Consider the following 20,937-nt stretch of genomic DNA (forward strand, 5'->3'; position numbering starts at 1 on the left):
GGAATACCCACACGTGTGAGTGCACAAATCTTTGTGCATCAGTGAGTGTGAGCTAGTGAGTGAGTTGGTGTAAGTCAAATGAGCACTTTTGTTAGCACTGCTACTCTTGAGCTCTTTTCAGCAGCCTCAGTTTTCCAAGGAACCTGCTCCTACCCAGTGTTTGTAACGGGGCTTAAAAAAAGCAAGAGATAAACAATGTGTCTTAAATTCCTTTATCGGGTTCCAGGAATTGCAGTTCAGGGGCCGGATCCAAAGCCTATTAAAGTCAAGGGAAAGACTCTCATTGACTTCAATGCGCTTTGGATCAGGCCCTGCCTGATATGCTGCTGTTGTAACGAAGTTCACTACTGGCTTCTCTTAATTTACAGAAATGTCTCTCTCCTTCATTTAGAAGCTTCCTTTCATTAAACAGAAAGGAACAGCTCATCTTCTGCAGGAGCCTGTAGCAAAACTGCCCATGGATTTAACGGCATAAAGATCAGAGCTTTCTACAGCTGGAAGGAGGGACTAAAGCATAAGTCCACTCTCCAGGAAGACAGACTCTTGCTCCTTAAATGAGGCCCGTGATACAGGCCCAGTGCTTTCTCCTGCAAAGCTGTATTCTGCAAATTCAGCTCCAACACACACACAAAGGAAATCAGCTGGTTTCCAAGATATTGTTGGATGCATGAATGCCTGGACAGTACACATCTCCTTTCAACACATCTCCTTTCAACCCAGTGCACCTCTAACGGGGAAACAGGAAAGCATCAGAGGTTATCCACAAACAAGTGAAATTCTATCAGACTCTTTTTCTGTCCCTTTATCTTAGGTACAAGGCAGATGAAAAACAGAATTATTCCATTTTCAGGACACTGCACACACCAATCTGCATGCAAAAATGCAATGACGGACACCATGTGACCCTATAAATAATGGCAAAAGCAAATGGCCACTGGGATCATAGTCAAATACATAGGGAAGGGCAGTGAGTGACCTGCCACTGACATCCCCACATTCTGTTGCTCAATTCCAGTTGAGGAACTATTCAGTGAATAATTTGCATCTTGACTCATCCTTAGTGAAGCCCCATGCAGTAGGCTAGAGTCAAGTGTGCCGGATCTCTGCAGATCATCCTGGTCTAAACACCCATAGAACTTATACTCTGTTTTCTGCATTCTTTCCAGACGGCCATTTGTATGCCTCAGACAACTCAGTGCCAGCACCCCTTCACCCCCACCTGCTGAAGTGAACTCAAAAAACTATCTTCACACGCTCCTGTTGAAAACTACTGTTGCGCCCCACATAATTCAGCTTTTTCTCCCCCCAGTTTTAACGCCACTGAACTCTCTTCTGGTTTCATGTTTAAAAATGAGATTTACCTCAGAAACGATGAATCATGGTAGGCTCCAGCACAAGCTTTGCACAGAACATCCCATGACAACTTACCACTCTCTTGAACTCCTCTTCCGTGAAGTCCAGGAACTGCTTAGCTATTTTGTAATCAGTCTCAATTGAAGAATTAAAAATGAGCGGGTCATCAGAGTTCAGGGAGTAATTGGCTTTATCATTCATAAACCTGGGAAAACAATTTAAAATGGGACAAATGTTAAAGTTCGCATAGTTTGTGTTTTTCCAAGTGTAAAATACACTAAAAAACCCACAGCTTTCCACCCAATTTGGCTACTTTGTATCTAGCTAGATAAACAAATTTCTATCAAAGCTGTAGTTTGCATTCCAAAACTTCACGTTGCTATTCACCCTCCTACTTTTTAAATGCAACAACAAACCACTGGTTGGACAGATGTTCAAAGTGTCTGGCCCCACTACCTGCTCCAGAGCCCACAGCAATGCACTGCAATCTGGGGCTTAGCCTCCTGTCTGCTCAGAACAGGGGCCTGAGGCGGGCAGAAAGCTCTCCTTAAGGATAAAAATCTATCAGCATATTTGTTACAGCTCCTCTGAACTGGTCCCTTAGCCGATGCACAATGCTCTGACAAATGGTTAGAACTTGCTTCTCATGTGAAGTAATAAAGCAGTTATACATAAATGAAGCCTGAGTTAGTTACTTGAAAATAATATATTTAAACATCTTACTGAATTACTGGGTGTTTCCTAAAGTCTGGATCACATGCTCCAGTGAGGATACTGGACCAAGGACAGGTCTATATGTGTATGGGGGAAAAAAAAAAAAAAAAAAAAGGCAGAGTCAGTCTCTTCCATAATATGCTGCACACAAATTCGGAAGCTCTCCAGGCAGGGACTGGGCCTGAAAAGCACCATGTAGATTTATAGCTCTGTGAAAACAATAATGATCATCAAATCCCAGCCTCTGCAACGAGCATTTATCCCCATGTCTGCTGGATATAAACATTTTTGAGCACTTTTATTTCCCGGCTATGCATTTGTGCCCGTGCACAGAAGCCCCTTGTCATTCCCATCCCACCTCTCCCTCCCACCCCACCCCACCCAGCAATTCTGGTAGAACAGCCCCGATCAGAGGGAGCAGTGAGCTATGACTTTGCCATGTATAAAGGAAAGCCTAGCTAGGAAAGTGACCACAGCCATCTGCTCAGGATGGTTTTACAGTAGAACCTTGGAGTTACAGACACCTCTGGAACGGAGGTTATCTGTAACTCTGAAACGTGCATAGCTCTGAACAAGACCTTAGGGACTTCAACCACTGGGGAGTTGGGGCTGCAGCCCTTGGGGGGAGGTGTGTGTGTGGAAGGGTCAGGGCTTCTGACCCTCGGTAGCACAAGGACTTAGGACTTTAGATCTGGGGAGAGCGCTGGGGCTCAGGGCTTCAGTTCCCTGGCTCCGCTCTCTGTTTCAGCCTCAGAGGGGGTGCCTGGGCTCAGAGCTTCAGCTCTGCAGCTCTGTTCCCAGCGTCTGCCCTGCAGGGGGTTCTGGGGCTTCCCACGGCTCCTTTCCCAGTTTCAGCTGGGCGGGGGGCACTGGGGCTCTAGCTATGGGGAGAGTGCTGGGGCTGAGGCCTGGAAAGGAGCCAGGGGCTGAAGCCCTGAGCCCCGATGCTCCAGAGCTTCAGAAGCCTTGATACCCGCCCCCTGCCTGGAGCCCTGACCCTCCTCACCCTGCGGCTGCAGCCCTAACCACCTGCCCCCCGGCTGAAGCCCCGAGTCCCAGGGCTAAAGCCCTGAATGAGTAAAGTATTTGCTTTTTGTGTGTGCGTGTGTCTGCTGCTGCCTGATTACTTCCCATTCCAGTGGGTGTCCGGTTGACCAGTGAGCCCATAACTCTTGTGTTTGTATCTTTGAGGTTCTACTGTACTGGTTAGTATATACTAAAGGCCCAGACCGGGTTTTGTTCTTTTGCACGTCTGAGGAATACATGCTCCCAAAGCTGGGACCTTTTAGAAGCACCAGGTTCTTCAAGATCTCACCTGCCACCACTCTCCCCACTGTAACTCCTGTGAGCCTAACACCATGGTCACTCACCCTCTGCCTGGGAAGGGGTAAAGGCATCTCTCTACTCAGAGCCAGTGCTGCTCCAAGGATCAGCTGAAGATGGACTAGATAATAAAGGCTCCCTTTCCCCTAGGCTGAGCATGACGTGACTTCTGGCACTCAGCACAGAGTGAGATACAAACTTGTATGCCCTTGTTGACATCGCATTTCTGCTCAACAGCCCAGTTAGCAACATGCTGGAGCCTTGTATGTCTGTTTTCCACCATAGCCTCAGCTAAATTCAAACTGTGGTGTAGCAGGCAGATTTCACTCCAAACGCTGTCAGCGCTTGGACTCCTGGTGGCAGCAATTTCACCCCTATAGTAAAGGCATTTATGTCCATGCTCATTATCCAAAGTGCTGACTTGTCATGCAACCCAAACGAGGGCAGATATCTCACTCTCAGTCAGAACAAGGCGATGGTTACACAACTGCCACCCCTGCAGAATTAGTCATTACCTCAAAATGCATCTTCCTACTCAACAGCTCCCTATAAAGGGCTGGGTCTTCCAGGACATGGTAGCTGTGGCCGATCCGTTCGGTCTTCAGAACATTGATCGCCTGTAGAGAATAGAAAACATGTAAAATCTCAGCTCTGTGCAAGGGCCCGACTCCTGCTCCCCAGAGGATCAGGCAGGCCCACAGGAGCTCCTGAGCCCTCCAAGCCCCATACCAGGACTCCAATCCACTGCCTGCATGACATGGGGGCCCAACTCCTAGGAGGGCCTGCTCCTTCCGAGCGCTATACAAGTCTCCATCTCTCGCTCCCTCTTTGTATGATGCACAGACTCTGCTCCAGGGTGGATAAAAATCAATGATTTTTTTAAAAAAATCGGATTTTTTTTTATTTAAATTGGATTTTTTTGATAAAATGCTTTTTGAGGAAAACACCTATCTAAAGATAAAGATATATTTTTGAGCCATACAGTCTCATCATGGAATAGGGATGATAAATTCTAATTCTATAGTATGAGACAATATATTCATGTAATGTTTAAGAAAAGTTTTGTAAATGTGTTCCAATAGTTCATGGATTAGGGACCCAATCTTATGCGGTTCCAGGAGCTTCTGTATAGATTATTTAGGTTAATCTTTCTATCTACCCAATGGGACTCAGTGCTCAATCTAGAAGATACCATCAGAGATGCTTAGTTTTGCTGTTGAAGAAAAAAATCCAGAATACACAACGTTGTTGTTTTAGTTAAATAAAACAATTTATATGTCTGTCTGGTGATGTTCTCCTCCTAGTACAGCATGGCAAGAAAATCCTCCAAATATTAATGATTAACCTTTTGAATTGGAGATAGTTCACCTTCCAATGACTTCATAAATATCTGCTTCAATTACCTTTGATAAATGGAGTAACCAAACAATCATTCATTTTCCAATATAACTGTAAAACTAATCGGATAAGTTTTCAAAATAAATCACTTAAAAATGTATACTGTGTACCTTCTAAAAATGAAACCTACATCTATCTCTGAGCTGTGAAGAATATGTATTAAGGTTATAACAACCAACAAGAATGCATTTTTATGTGGAAATCCACGATTAAATCGAGTCTTCCTAACTAGTGATTTAAATCAAATCCACCCTACTCTGCTCCCTTAGAGCAATGGGGGGATTTGGCTCCCAGGGGCTACTGAGTGCTGGGCCAGGATTTGGTCCTAGCTACCTTTGTGCCCTGCATTACGATAGAGTATTCTGCAGCTCTGCTGTAACTTATTCCACTGCCCTGCCCTGGGGTTTCTTACCTCCTTGATGACAGAGGGTGACCCAACCTCCCCAGCATGGACGGTACGATGAATGCCACATCTTTCAGCTTCCTGGAAAAACCCACATGAAGCAAAGAGTGAAAACGCTGCTGTGAGTTTAGGGAGGCACAGAGGCAGGGGCGGGGGGGGAGAGATGTGAACAAATTATCAGGACAGCAGCCCCACCACCGACTACTCTCAGCCTTCAAGACAGAGCGAATGCTTTCAACAGATCATTAAGCTGAGAGCTCTAGAGCAGCCAAGCGCTCCAACCCCAGGAGTAACGACTGTGGAGCAACACAATCAAAACAAGAAGAAAATCAATTCCCAATCTCAGACAGCGTAGGAGCTGGGTAGGTGAGTGTCTGGGAAGCCCAGCCTGCACTAGGCAATGAAAGCAGTCACCAGCTGGCAGTTATTCATAGCCCACATGCAGCGAGTTTGGTGAGTCTCAGTCCAGTCCCTGGTGTCCACATCACACAAACACCCCCACAACTACAACTATCCCTCTTGCTGGCAGTCTCAGCAGATAGACCAAGGACTAACTGAGCCTTGGAGATTCTCCTCCCCTGGAGGCACGCTGGCTGAGGTGATGGGAAGGGGGGAAAATTCCCACTGCTGTCGCCTGAGCCGTACCTGTTCTAGAGAGGAGGGCCTGCTGTCTCAGAGGCTCTCAGCATGGCACTTTTCATCAGTGACTAAACAGGATTCTACGGATCCAGGAAATCCCAAACTCAAAAGTCCTGAGTGTGGAAATGGGCACTGAGCTGATATTATAGGGATTTTACCAGAGGCAGCATGCACGTACACACCCCCCTTTCAGGAAGTTGCTGTTTTGTATTACTGAATTTTTCACATGCTTTGTGAATTTTCCACTTGGTTTGCAGCCACTGCATATCCAGGCTCTGCTCTGAACTACTGGGTAAGACACGGCTCCGCTTGGTATGTTAATAAGAAAAGCCTAGTTGTGTCTATTTGAAATTAAATCAAGACTCCCTGTGTCTGCAATGATAGCTTTGTTTTAACACACACTTGTCGTATGTCCTGCACAGAACAGGGACTCAGACAGTTACCCCGAAGGCTGACCATTCAGTCAGGGCTAAGCTTACCCTCCCTTCCCTTCACATTGGCCTTTCACTCGTGTCAGAAACTGCTAATTTGGGGCGTTCTGAGGATGAACAGATTAATCCAACCCCCCCTGAAATCTATGGAATGACTCCAGTGAGCTTTGGACTGGGCTCTGAACTATCAGAGCGCAATGCTCCTCCTCCTGATTCCTATGTTTGATGAAGTCAGAGTCAATGAGACTTTTGCCATTGTCTTCAATGAAGCATGGCAGGGCCTTCAGGTTAGGGCTCTGAGCAATGTGTTTCAGAGAACCCAGAGTCAACAAGACAAAATCCGTGTTCAGGCAAAACTCCTGCGGAGTCTATGGGAGCTTTGACTGTGCCAGGACTGCAGGAGGTGGCTCTGAAGCCAGAGGTCTTAAAGATGAACAAAGTTTTGTTTTAAACACTATTTTGTTTCCAACGTGTGTTAAATGCACAGGCCAGCTCTCAGGGCAAGGACACCCAGAGTGAATCTCCCTGCCTGCCCAATTCCCATCATTTTGCCAGCTCACTTTACCAAAGTCACGCACATGAAGCAAATTAAGAGGCAATGTGTCTGCTCACTTTTATTGTTCATTTATGTATCCCCCTCTGGTGCGCTATGCGGATTAGAAAACAGAGATTTCTGTGGGTGTGGGGGGGTGCGCTGGGGAGGAGGGAAGCCAGGAATCTCTCCCCCACCTCCACTCAGGGTATGTCGACACCGCAATCACAGGTGCAACTGGAGCTCGGGAAGACATACGGGAGCGAGATTTAATCTAGCTAGCTCAGGTTGCACAGCAGTGAAGTTGCAGCAGCGCACGCTCGTGTGGGGTAGCTGCCCAACAGTGACACAGGGTTACAGGCAGGTCTCTACAGTCCACACCGACGCACGTGCTCTCACGCCTTCACTGCTCCACGATCTGAGATACCTGAGCTAAGCTTTAATCCAGCTATGTCTACATGAACTGCAATCACACCGCCCCCGATTGCTGTAAAGACATCCCCGCCAAACAGCCTCCTCTGGCTCTAAATAACCCAGAACTTCCCAACCAAGGAGATTGTCCATTTCTCTCTGCATGCTTCTTTGGTTTATAACATCACTTACCTAGGAGATTAGCACCAGCTAATTATCTAGAGTCACAGCTTCAAGATCTTTACATGGTTTCTCCCCATTATCTCCCCACAACCTACTGCAGGCAATTCACAAACAGAACTCCCTCTACTATCCCCAATTGTAGTGACAGTCATGGACTCCTGCCAGCCAGCATTTAAATGGCAACACAACTGAAAACTGGGAATGCTGGTCCAAGCGCAGACATCTGATCCCTTCATCATAAGCCTCTCATTTCATAAGTCATATTATCCATTTGTTGGTGTGTGAAGCTCCAGTGTGAGGGCAATTTAGAAAGGGAGCATTCTACTTTCATGCCGGCAGAGAAAGCCTGACAAATTGGAACTTTTGTTCCTTTCGTGTTTCTCTGAGTCTGAATGAAACACTGACTTTCAGACAAGAACAATTCAAATCCTTTGGGTTGAGAAATTTGGACTTTGAGACCCCACGCATAGCAAGCTAGATATTAATTGATAAACATATTTTCCATCTTGTTTTATTAACCTTTAAACTACCTGGACATAACGTGATGAGCAACTAATGTCAGCTTGACATGAGGCCTGGGCCTACAGGGTCTTGGATAACACTGGATTTTCCCTTACAATAGCAAGTGAGAAACTGCATGGATTTTAAAAATGGCATTGGGCATTTAAGCAAGGAGATACCAATTGTGAAAGTACAGAAGTTCAAGGCCATGCAAAACAAAGTATATTTCTTATATACTCTTCCCCTCGCCCTCAAGTTTTTGCTTTCACATTAGGACATTTGTATTGATTCCCATGACAACCACAGATGGCAGTCGGACTGTTAACGAAAACAGTATACCCCTGAGATATCCATGATTCTACCTGAACCAATCACCTGACACCCAGCACTATTTTTAAATCCAGTGTCCTTTCAGGCTATATTCCTGAGCACCCTCAGATCCCACTGACCTATGCCAATCATGTAACTTCTTAAAATACAATCACCACTAGTGTCCTAAAATCCTTATATACAGATGGGAGATATTTGCATTGGGCTTCCTTTTTAAGCTACGGTAAAGTAACATGGTCTAGTTAAAAAGAATATTTCAGGAAAGAAGTCTCCTCCAATACCATCATCTTAGTTTATTACAATGGAAAAAACTTTGAACATACGTTTACACTCTTTGTCTGATTGATTTAGTTTTTGTGTTTTACTCAGCTGGAGACAGTGAAGAGGGACTAGCCAGCTTCATCTTTGGTATTGAGTTCTGATGCTGCAAAGCAATGGAAGCAGGCAGCCCAATGCAGATTCACTGGAGCACCCAGGCGGATCTGAATGCAGGATCATTTTACCATCCATTTCACTTTGTGGTTGTGTGCACTAGCTCAGTGCTGCAGAACCAAGGTTGTGATCGCAGCTGGGACCAGGGCCGGCTCCAGGCACCAGCGAAGGAAGTAGGTGCTTGGGGCAGCCAATGGAAAGGGGAGGCACGTCTGGGTCTTTGGGGGCAAGTCCCTCAGTCCCTCTTGGAGGGAAGGACTGGCTGCTGAATTGCCGCCGAAGAATGAACCGGCACGGTACAGCATCCGCCGAAGTGCCGCCAATCGCGGCTTTCCCCCCCCACTCGCCGCTTGGGGCAGCAAAAAAGCTGGAGCCGGCCCTGGCTGGGACACATTTAAATCAAAACATCTCTTCATACTTAAATTATGTATATGCTCTATTAGTAATTTAAAAACCAAATTAAAAGTAGTATTTCTGCTATGCCAATAAAATACAGGTCTTAAAATTACTAGAAGTGTAAGTCCTACAGGCCATTTTGGATCTGAACTACTTGCCAGATCCCCTTTGTACTGTGCTCGGTCTGCACGAACTAGAAAGAATGTGATGCAAGATTTTTCGAGACGCTCATTGAACAAACCTCATAAGCCTTCCTGTGCTCTGGGAAGGTCTCAGCCAGCAACAACTCATCCCCAGCCAGGTCTATGGCTACCACCGTATTGTTCTGGTATTTCTTACACAGCTCCACCACCTCCAACGACCAGCCTGGAAAGAAGAGCAGCAGAATTCAGGAAAAACATTCCCCCAGGGTCACCCCTGAGCTCTTGTCCAAACCGATGTGGCTGTTCACCTGGCATTGGACACTATCGGAAGACAGGATTTGGGGCCGGATGGACCATTGGTCCGACCCAGTATGGCCGTTCTCATGACTAGAAAAATTAAGTTCATTTCCAGGATTTCCCCCAAGTTTGAAGCCCTATAAGAAGCAACACAATCCTAGAGCCAGATTTACAGACCAGAGCCAGAGAGGAACAAATAAGCTCACTGTCTGTAAAGTTGGCAGGCATGACAGGTTTTAGCCCTGGTTATTAGGCCTGCCTAGGTGGAGCCCTTCATTATCATTACAGCCCTTGACAAGAGCAAAACTGCATGAGTTATCCCCAGTAGATTGTATTGCACCATTACTTTGCACTTTAGAACGCATGTGCCTGACTACATGATAGGGGAAGAATTCCCAGCTGCAAGCCCCTGCTTTCTCATTATCACAGAATGCTTCACTTCGCAGGGTGATGCTTTGTACAGAGCTGAAATCAGAAGGGGCTTTTCTAGTAACAGGAATCAAGAGGGGGCCATGGCTGGGCTCTGGGGAGGAGGGGGTTCAGGTCTATTGGCTGGGGAAGGGGGGGCACGGCTGGGCTTGAGGAGGGAGGGGTTGTAGGTGTCTGGCACTCTCGGCTGGGCTCTGGGGGTGGGGGGGGGGGGAAGAGGGCAGAGAAACAGGAACTGGGTGTCACAGAGGTTTCTTTAACACACTATTCCTGGGGGAATTTTTGTGTTTGTCTGTATTGTTACAGACATACTTGCTGACCGGTATTTTCAAATAACTTACCAAAATATTTGAAACTGGTGTGATTATGCAGTGTTATTTTGACAAATAAAATGCGCAGAATTTTTATTTTTTTAGTGCAGAATCCAGGAGTATAAAAGCAGATAGACACCTAGTGGGATTTTCAAAAATGTTTAGGCGCCTTTCAAAATCCCACTGGCTCCTGGCAGCATTTTCAGGCACCTACGTGTTTTTTTAAATTTTTGGCCCTTAATGAATGTGGCTTAGTGTATTTCACTTGTTTTTTTGACCTGGTCCTGCAGAAAGCCTTCAGAAACAGTGGATTGTTTAGTTAGCCCTCATCATAACCAGACAATGGAAGTGCGCTCATTATATAATTGTTCTCCGTGGCCATGGAATGTTTCCAACTTGGGCATCTACTCTGAAACTTTACCTTAAGTACTTGAAGTTACCTTTGTTACTGCTTTTAACTGCTGGTCATTTTTTTTCTACACTGTGCTTTGGGATGCTGGGAACAGCAATATAGGATACACATTTCCAACCCCACCTCCCAGAGGAGTCCAGAAATTTGTTTCATTCTCAACTAGGAGCTCAAGTTTCCCCATCTCTCTCATGGAAGGGGAGAATACTGAATGAGATTCCAGTATGGACTGAAGCAGTGTATTTCAAGGGTTTGGTTTGTTTAATAGCAGAATTAGAAGAAGGCACATTATATATGTGGTATTTCAACATATAACTAATAGTCTCTTCACAAGCAACCTGTCTGCCCTGAATCCCAGCTGTAACAAGCAATCCCTTAACCAGGCCACATCTCCTCTAACTCCAGCTGAAGCGGTCCTGTGTCACTCTACCCAGCGCTTGGTTTTTATTTTAAAGCTAGCTGCAGGAAACGGAAATGAATGACACCCACTCCGCTTAACCTCCGTTTTGCACCTCTAAGAGATGCTGCTATCCATCTGATATGCCAGAGCATGTACTCTACCCTATAAAGTGGCTTTGACTAACCTGAGCACAACTCTAAGCTGGTTAGAAATTGCTTTTTGCAGAAATAGGAAAAGCTGAGCTGGCATCCTTCAACCTTGAGACTGGGGCGATGTCAGATTTACCCCTTCCCCGGAGATAAAAGAGCTGGAAATCACTGAGTGGGTATGAAGAGTGGCTTCTCCTCCCTCAGCCTCTCTCTTCCACTAGCACCTACATGGGAAATAGCCATCACCTTCCCACAGCACTGAGACAACATTTAACCCAGAACTGAGCAAGGGATGCTTCCCTAATATTTCCCCAAAGGATCTCAATTCAAGGCATTTCACACACCCCAAAGGGTCAGGAAAGGAGGGAGCAGAGCAGCAGGTGAACTGTAATACATTACTTGGCATATGGCGCATGCAGCATAGAATAGACCTGGCTTTGATGTTGAAATCCCTTTCTCCATCCTGTAATCCCTGATTAACGAGGTGAACCACTTCATCCGGAGTGAGGTCGCCCCTGCGGGAAGAAAACTTCGAAGTTAGCTAGCAAGCTCGTGAGGTTCGGCACCCCAGCAATCCCAGAGGAAGAGAAACTGCTTCCCGAACGGTAACATCACTGAGCTGCTTGTATTATTGCTGTGGGCTGTTAAATACAGGAGAATCCAAACACTGTCCAACCAATGTGACCACACTGGCAAAATGCTAGAAAGCTAAGGGCCACATTTATATCAAAAAAGGAGTATACTGCAGCCACCCTCATGTTGAACACTGGACCAGCCCCCTCAGAGCAAGAGGGAGCATGGTCTGCCAGGAACTGTAGTTTCAGGGCCAGATTTACAAAGGTATTTAGGCACCTAGTAGCATTTACAAACGTGTCTAAGCAGGTTAGGCCTCTGACTCCCTTAGGCTCATCTGTGAATCTCCCTTTGTGCCTATGAGCAGCACTAGCCTCCTTTGTAACTGAGGTCCTCAGTGACCACATCTGTTTGGAGGACAAGGGAGGTGGCACTGCTGAGCTGCGTGGGATGCATGTTGGCCAGAGAGACACAGTGATCTATCACGGGGTTTGTGAAAGTATTTCTTTAAGTAAATGAACCGGTTTGCCAGCTAGGGAAGAGGAACTTTTTTCTTCTCTCTTTTTTGGCCAGAAAGTCTTATTAAGATGCAGAGCTTTGCACTATCCTGGCAGCAGTGAGCGGAGTGACACAAAAAGCAGCAGAAGCCTCACAGCACGTTTTCTGAGAAATCCCAGAGGTCTCCTTGCAAAGCTCGGTGCTGGTTTAATTGGCGACACTGTTCTAAAGACCACAGATGACACAGAAACATAGACTGAGAGCTACAAGGGCTGCTCCCAAAGGCTCAGCCCACTAACTTTGCTGGCAGAAAATGTTACATTTTGGATGGGGGGGTTGGGGTGGGGATGCGTATCTGAACTCTGGTGACTTCTTGAAGGGGGAGCAGCTTAAGCCAAAAATCTAACAGCTGTTTCCCACACAGACAAAACAATGCCCCTGGGGCAAGTTGTCCTCAGAAGAGTGCAGCAGATGGAATGGTTACCAGAGGAAGAACATTTTTAGGGAGGGAAGGAAAAGCGTATACATGACTATTACTGCATTCCAGCTAGAAATAAAAGGTGTGCTGCCTCACTTTGGTCCTACATAAACAGGGATTGGATTATACATCGATTATCTGACACCAGTGCTAGACTTCTCCTTGCCTGAGCTGAAAACAACAGTGGGACCTCGCTGGTTTGTATGGGTGGGGAGATTCATTGCAAGTTTCAGTGAACTCAGTGATTTACCAAGTGGTGAATGAACAATTTAAAAAAAAAAGACTGCATCTCAAAATGTACTTGGTTCATTTACTTTGCCTACAGCAGTTTAGTTTGCAATCCTCAATAGTTAGCGTGCTGCAGCATGTTCTGGAAAAAGATAACTGAGACTTCACTACAGCACTCTGCTATTAAACCTTTGAGGAAGTGGGAAGGCACGAGAAGGAGGGGTTAGTAAAGCAGAGATGAAACAGCTTCTAGTATACCATCTTTGTTAAGGCATATGAATGTAACCTAACTTGTGCTTTCCAATGCACCCATATGGATTCAGCGCTACATTTTGTTTAAAAGCATAACTGCACATATGAAGTGTGCATAATTGCACACACTAATTTCTATGCACAATTATCAAAATTGTGCTTGCTCACTGGGTAATTACCAGCAAGTGTGTCTAATTAGTTAGGTGCCTATACAACTACTGTAATTGAACATGTAAATTAGGCACACAATTATGCATCTAAAACAAAGAAAATCTGGCTCTCAAGTTATAAATCCTCCTTCTTGTCTGCCGGGAGCAAAACTGTGTTCTCCGTTTGCTGGTCAGGGGCTTTCATGGTTCACGCAGATCTCAGTGTGTTATGTTGGCACAGTCTTACAGTTAATGGATTCACTCACTCTTCTTGGTCCCATGGAAGAGGATGAACTTTGCAGTTGGCTAGGAGGTGAGGGCTGTACCTGACCTCAACATAGATGACACCTTCTTTTGCTTTCATTTCTACAAACTCATAGGCTATTCTTCTCACAGCATCACGGTCCCCCCTGTAATGAAAAGAACAGGATTAGTCTGATTTATGAGTTCTCAGAAATCTATGGGCTGCTGATCAACAAGACTGGGGAGAGTGGATATGCTGTGGGTCTGAAGACCATACATGCCCCAAATTGGCAATTCTAGCTTGCAGGTGCCTGAGACCGATGAGAAGCTTACAGCAGTTACCAGGGAATAAGTTACTTACGCAATGGCAGGCATGTAGAAAGAAAACTTTTCTAGAAACTGGGTGAGAGTGAGTGGCTCCGTGTAACTGATATGCTGCAAGAGGTCTTCAACAGTGTCACCAGGAAGCGGAATTCCTCTTTTCCTAGAAATCGATACACATTTCACTGACAAGGATTTGGGTTACACCTTTATTTAGAAACATAGTCCATACTGCTGAACCTTGTTTGAGTCTATTTCTCCACAGAACAGATATAACACAGAAAAAAAGGTACCTCAGTCTTTTCAAAAATGCCTTACATATGTGCCTCAGGAGTCCCACCCGGATAAGAGAGGACTCTGATTTCTATCACCAATAACAGACCCAGAACTATCCAAAGAAACTGAGCCAAACAGAACCTTTCTTTTCCTGGTGCCTTGGTACTTCCTAGTCCTGGAAGCATAAATGACAAATTATTTCAAGAAAGAAATTTCCAGCCCCTATTATATAGGCTCAAGAGCTGCCAAACATTGGACTGCTTATCTGAACTGAGTCACTGAACCGTCTCAGGTTTGCCTGTTGCTAGTCTCCAAGAGCCAGTCAATCCTTGACCTTTCTGCTGAGGCTGCCAACAATTGTGATGTGGTTTCTCTGATGTGGAAATCTTTACACTGTGAACCAAGGCTGACACCCAATAAAGCCCCTTCACTGAGAAGCCACCAAAGAGCTTCCAGATAGGAAAGCCCATCCATTGCTACCAAAAGTCGGTATCAGGCGGTCTCTGAGCTTGTGGGCTGGAGGGGAAAGGCTCCAGATCTCATTACCGAGGGCTTGGCCTTCTCCAGTTCCAACAGCCAACTACATAAGCTATCTCCAGGAAAACAGCCTGACTGACATTGCTCCTCTGCTCAATGTACACACTCGTTTTATTGCTCTGTGGTGTAGGAAATCTATGCTATGTTCAGAGTTCAAAGGCAAAGGTAATTACTACAGCTTACCCTGGCACTCAGCATGTGTCATTCATTACTGTTAAGTAATGCTCTTTCCACGTTGCCCTTTCCACTCTGATAACACGTTTGTCCAGTTTAAATGACAGACATCTCCATGCCATGCCCTACATTGAACACTGCCTTCCTGAGCCCATGAAACGGGCCCTTATCCTATCCTCATTCAAATCCTTCCTGAAGGCCTATCTCTGTCTATGATACACTTAACTACAGTGGGCTGGATGCAGGGTAATTTGGGATCGTCTACACATATAAAGATATAAGACTTAGATACACTAAACTGTGTGGAAGTCAACGTATGCACCATAAAAGGTGGATGAGTGCAGTCAAACCTGGCAGAATTCAAACCTGTGCTTTTAGGGAGTCTAGGCAGGGATTGCAAACACAAGCTTTAGAGCACCAATGTAGAGTCTCTTTCTCATGTCACTACAACATTGCGTTATTTGAATGTGGTCTATCACCACCCAGCAACTTTATTTGTTTGCTGTTTGATCTGTACCAAGCAGTTTTCGTGTCATGATCACAAGCAGCAATCTATGCTTGGGGCCAGATTTTCAAAGCAAACTCCTAAACTGCCCCCACAAAATGCTGCCTCGGCACAAAAACCAGCATGCGTTTTTGCTCTACCCTGAACTGAGCACTATATGGTGGGAGGCTCCAACTTTATAGTAGATATGAAAATAGCTCCAGTCACTTCCATTTTATACAAGCGTGGGGCAGCCCTGGCTCCTGCCAAGTTGCAAGCACAGTTCCTTCAGGTGGGTGAAGTATGGACACTCCCGTCTATAAGAGTCCCCAAGGTAACCATACAACCCGATCACCCTACTTGCCATAAGGAAGTAGAAGAGCTCCAGGGAGTTAGATGTGTTAATGAATCCCTCACACATTAGGATACCTATCCATACACTGAAATCTTTAACCCACTCCTTTGTTCCTACAATATGTATAGATGGGTGAAATCAAGGGCAATTCTTACACAACATACCAAAGGGGCCTCCAGCAATTAATGAGCTGGATGTTCTTGATGCACCTTCTGAATATTTATCTTGGCTGCATCGCAGAACCTATTGCCAGTTCAGAAGGCACCTTAGCCATGGCCTGAGAAGTAATTTTTTTCCACACAAATATTTTATCAAATCCTCCAATCCATCCATCTTAGATGATGCCACTTCTGTTCCATTTTTACAGGAAATTGCTTTCATGGCTAAAGCCCCCTCAACTATGTTGAAGTGTTATTTGCTGGGACATGGGAAAGAACCTGCAAAGGCAGGTTGTTAGATTCAACCTAATCATGATGTTCTTGATAAAGGGATTTCTGCCATACTTAAGAAATCTGGCATTGTTTGCCAATGTCCTTTACCTTTAAATAAACTTTCACACTTGAAGTTTCATGTTTATCTTGTTTAAAATTATAGAGCCAGGTACTCAAGTTGTTAATTATTTACCTTGCCACTCATCAAATGTATGAGTCAATTAACCAGAGTTTGCCTCCCGACAGAGCCCATCTGCTCCTTCTTGCTTAAGCCAGCAATGAAGCCATAGCGCTGAAGATTTTTCTTGGCAATGGGTTACATCTCGAGCGAGACAATTGTTTTTGCACAGAACTGTTCCCTCTCCCCCCCAAAAAAAACCCAAAACCAAAACAACCCAACCCCACAGATTCGGTTTGAATTTGGCATACTGAGAATAAAAAGTTTCAACTTTTCTTCATTTTGGAATTTCCCTCAATTTTAAACAGATTTTAAAACTTTCAAAATCAAAACCAAACGTTATGGTTGACGTGACACAAACCTTTTTTCCCCAACATTTCAGTTTGGCAAAAATTTCAACACATTTTGGTTTCAGGTCAACCAAAAAACAATTTTTTTCAGACCTGCTCCTGAACCAAATATCTGGTTATTCACACAGCCCTAATTATACCATCGGTCTGGTTTTGAGATAGCAAGGCAGGATCAAACAGAAAATTTACACTGAGTGCTAAGAGAGAAAACCCCTGCTGAAAACACAAACACTAGCATTAGTAGTATTGCAAGTACAACTGACCAGCCAATTGCTTTCTGCAGACCAGGGATTGGCAGTCAACTACAAGAGACAGCCGGTGACAATGCTGATACACTAGGGTTGTTTGCACTTTGCAGAACTCTTGCAGTTATTAATGAGACAGAACACTGCACTGTTTCAATGGATATATTTAGAAATGGGCTCATAACTCATTCTTTCTAAATCTGTTTTTAAGCCTGACCACAAAATCTGTTTTCTCATCTAACCTGCTCATGTTGTTGTCTAGAACTCTGCTTGATGTGTGGCTTGTGAGAATAAGGGGAGGGGCACTAGGTCACTGTTTGGTTACATATTTGACACCAATTCAGTCCAGTTTCCCTACTATACTATTAGAAAGTGGACAGTTCTGTGCATCATGTACTCAGTCACAGTGCTGATCTACACTCCGACTAGGACATGCTAGTGACAGCCTGTTTGTTGTTTGCACATTTCAAGCAGAGTGTCTCGCATGGACAGAGAACTTTTTGTCTGAGAATTGGGATGTCAGAACCAGTGGTGGGTATATACAGCGATCTATAGGACAGTTTCATTGGCAGGGCTTAATAAACAAAAAAAATCCTTGTCTTTGTCAGATAGAATCTTGCTAATAGAAAGCTATAATTACGTTTATACATCCTAACACGGGACTAATCGGCAAGGACAGGGCCAAATTCTAAGAATTTTCCTTTTTACACGGAGGTGCTTCTGTTCAGGAAATCTTTACAAATCAAAGTACCCAGATAAACACACTGAAACAAATGGTTATTTTTAAACAACTCACTTGCCAAAGTATAAGATTGTTTCTGGCTTAATGGCTCCATCCAGGTGGACATGAAGTTCTACCTGTAAAGACAAACAACATTCATATAACTGAAAGTAATCTCTGGATCAGAAGATGCTACAAATACAGCTAGTGTGGTGGAGTCACAAGATGGGAGCTAAAAGAGAAAACTCAGAAAGCTACACAATATAGAAAAGATACTTGATACGTTATTTATTGAATGTCAGAAAATTGACAGAATTGGATTCATTGTTCTTCCCGGAGGTCACATTTTTAACATTCCTTTACACGCAAACTTTGTTCCCAGCAACCTTTACACTGCTCAGGAAATTGTCCTACTCATATTTGGTCCCCCAATATGTAGGGGCGGGAAGTGACATTTGCTTCTATCCTGCTCTATCTTGATAGTCATAATCTCTTAAACCCATAGCCCTCATCTGTACCCTTTCAGGAGTCTGATTTGTCTTGTGTACCCTCAAGTTTCACCTCACTTAAAAACTACTTGCTTACAAAATCAAATATAAAAATACGAAAGTGTCACAGCACACTATTACTGAACAATTGCTCACTTTCTCATTTTTTACAATATAAATATAAAATAAATTAATTGGAATATAAATATTGTACTTACAATTCAGTGTACAGTGTATATAGAGTAGTATAAATAAGTCATTCTCTGTATGAAATTTTAATTTGTACTGACTTTGCCAGTGCTTTTTATGTAGCCTGTTGAAAAACTAAGCAAATATCTAGATGAGTTGATGTACCCCCGGCAGACTTCTGTGCACCCCCAGGGGTACCTGTACTTGAGAACCACTGTCTTAAAGTCTGACTAATTCTGATTTCTGCTCGCTGAGAATGCCTTTCCATAAGCACCTCAGTTTCTCAACCAAAAGCTACTCTTGCTTTGATCACGTTTCAAAATGGTGTTTTAGTTTAGGCCCATTACATGTGAGACAATAGCCCAAATCACCTTTAATTCTAAACCCCTGCTTGCCCACATTTTCAGAGAGAGAAATAATTATTGCCAGGAGCAAGACCTCTTGGAAGATGAAAGACTGGTACCTTTTCAACATTTGGTAGATGTTGCAAATTATTTAGGAGAAAGTTGGTAAACATGATCTGGAAAGTACAAAGTTAAGAAGAAAAAACCTTAATGATAAGATATTTAAGCAATATTTTGTGTGTGCAAATACAATTGTTCTGGGAACACTGGGAGAGAATGAGACTTGCAAAGGAAAATGGGTAGAAGTTCTCAAGTCCATCACAATTATCGAGGAAGAATGGGATGAGATATTATAATTAACTCCAGGCATGTGGAGAGGAGAGAGGCACAGCTTACATCTTTCTTTATAATAACTGTTCAGTGTCAACATACCAGTGCTTGGAAGCAAATGTAAACAAAGACTCTTCTGCACCATGGGCCTCCCACGGAGGCTGTTTCCCATATCTCCTGGGATCATGTTCTCCAAAACTGACTTTTTGGAAAGTGAAAAACATTGAACAGATTCATTTTATTGAAGATGTTGCCACATTTACTAAGTGGTTAAGGGAAGTTTCTCATCTTGTTGACTTGCACTGATGGGAGCTGTGCACGCAATTCTCTGCAATCTCAAGGAGAAAACGCCCCTCAGTTGTTTTTAAAATGTTATCCAAACCAAATGAATCATTTTTTAAAACTATAAACAGGCATTCAGCATGGAGATAAGTGAGGATAGTCATAGTATGAAGAGCACAAGACCTTGGTTATTACATGTATATTGTTGTCCAGGTCTTTCTGACAACTGCATGGATTGCAATGTACCTACCTTGAAACAAACAAAGAGACTCTCCTATGAGTAGAGACTTAAGAGATCTGGACTGTTCAGTTAGAGAAAAGATGAATAAGTAGTGACTTAAGAAAGATAAACAAAATAATGAATGGGACAGAGAAGGTAAATGAGGCACACCTGTTCGCTAGTTATCAAAAGGAGAGATGAGGACATTCAAAGAAATTTTAAAGGCAATAAATTTAAGACTTAGAATAAAAACATTTAATGCAATGCAAATTTAACCTGTCGAACTCATGCTACAAGATATTGAACTCAAGAACTTAATAGGATTAAAAAAAAAAAGAGACTGGACATTTATGTTGATAATGAGAATACCCACAGTTACATTAAATCCCATAAAAAAGGAAGAGGTATAAATCCTCTTGGCGTCAGAGCATATGACAACCAATAACTGACAGGGGTTAGAAAGAAACTACCCCTACAGACACGTTATTCCTTAATCATTCCTTAACTGTCCACTTCAGGTCTACTTCTGACACAGCTGGTACTGAGCAAAGTAAAAAACAAGAACTCAACTAGCTGGACTACTAGTCCAATCTGGTAATTCCTGCTACTCTGGGTCAAAGTAGTGGGTTTTGGAGTTTGCTCTGCTCATGCCCATCCTGCTGTCTTTCAGGAGTTCCAAATTTGTGAGCCAGTCACTGAGAAAGAGGTGCCTCCTGCATATAGGGGAGGCCACCAGTCCAGGTTTTCCCAAGATTGTCCCTTTTTTGAGGGAGCTGTCCTGGGAAATCTCTAAGAGTGCTCGGTATGCACTGCCAGCTATCCAGTTTTGTGGGCTAAGGATCATCCCGGATGTCCCATTTTTTTTCCAACCTCAGAGGTGGCTACCCTATCTTCACATAAATCTAATGCAAGGTCCACAGTCCCATTGGAACGTGCCATTGCAGCAAGCCACAGTCACACGGAGAGCTTCGAGTGAGACTAAAACTTGGCATTTGAGCCAGTATTGCATAAGGAGCCTGGGCAGATAGCAAAAACATTGGAATGATGGACTCTTGGTGGCCTGAGATGCTGGACAAACAGACTGCTCCATTCAAAACCAACTGGAGCTTTCAGTTATAGTCATCAAGCCTAGATGTCATGCATATATAACAACTATGGCTAAGTACAAAGCATTATACATCATGGGTGAGGTTACGTTTTAGTCACAGGTATTTTTAGTAAAAGTCATCAACAGGTCACAGGCAGTAAACAAAAATTCACGGCCCGTGACCTGTCCATGAATTGTACTATATACCCCTAACTAAAACTTGGGCCGGGGGGAGGCTGCTAGTGCTGGGGAGGAGGCGGTGCACGATCCCTGCTGGTGCTGGTGGGGAGGGCTGGCAGTGGTGTGCGGCCCGGGACCCT

General features: G+C 44.3%; 1 protein-coding gene across 1 annotated transcript in view; it reads right to left on the reverse strand.

Annotated features, from left to right (window-relative positions):
• LOC128846474 (adenosine deaminase-like) overlaps positions 1-20,937 on the reverse strand; it is a 34,266-nt gene that overhangs the window by 1,978 nt on the left and 11,351 nt on the right. Inside the window, exons 2-10 of the mRNA XM_054045601.1 lie at positions 17,753-17,814; positions 13,967-14,089; positions 13,629-13,772; positions 11,584-11,699; positions 9,288-9,412; positions 5,201-5,272; positions 3,906-4,007; positions 2,077-2,144; positions 1,429-1,558 (exon numbers count right to left, since the gene is read on the reverse strand). Of these exons, the coding sequence (XP_053901576.1) occupies positions 1,429-1,558; positions 2,077-2,144; positions 3,906-4,007; positions 5,201-5,272; positions 9,288-9,412; positions 11,584-11,699; positions 13,629-13,772; positions 13,967-14,089; positions 17,753-17,814 (942 nt within the window). The remainder of the gene's footprint in view (positions 1-1,428; positions 1,559-2,076; positions 2,145-3,905; positions 4,008-5,200; positions 5,273-9,287; positions 9,413-11,583; positions 11,700-13,628; positions 13,773-13,966; positions 14,090-17,752; positions 17,815-20,937) is intronic.

The sequence above is a fragment of the Malaclemys terrapin genome, chromosome 12 (assembly GCF_027887155.1).
Source record: "Malaclemys terrapin pileata isolate rMalTer1 chromosome 12, rMalTer1.hap1, whole genome shotgun sequence".
NCBI classification, from domain to species: Eukaryota; Metazoa; Chordata; order Testudines; family Emydidae; genus Malaclemys; species Malaclemys terrapin.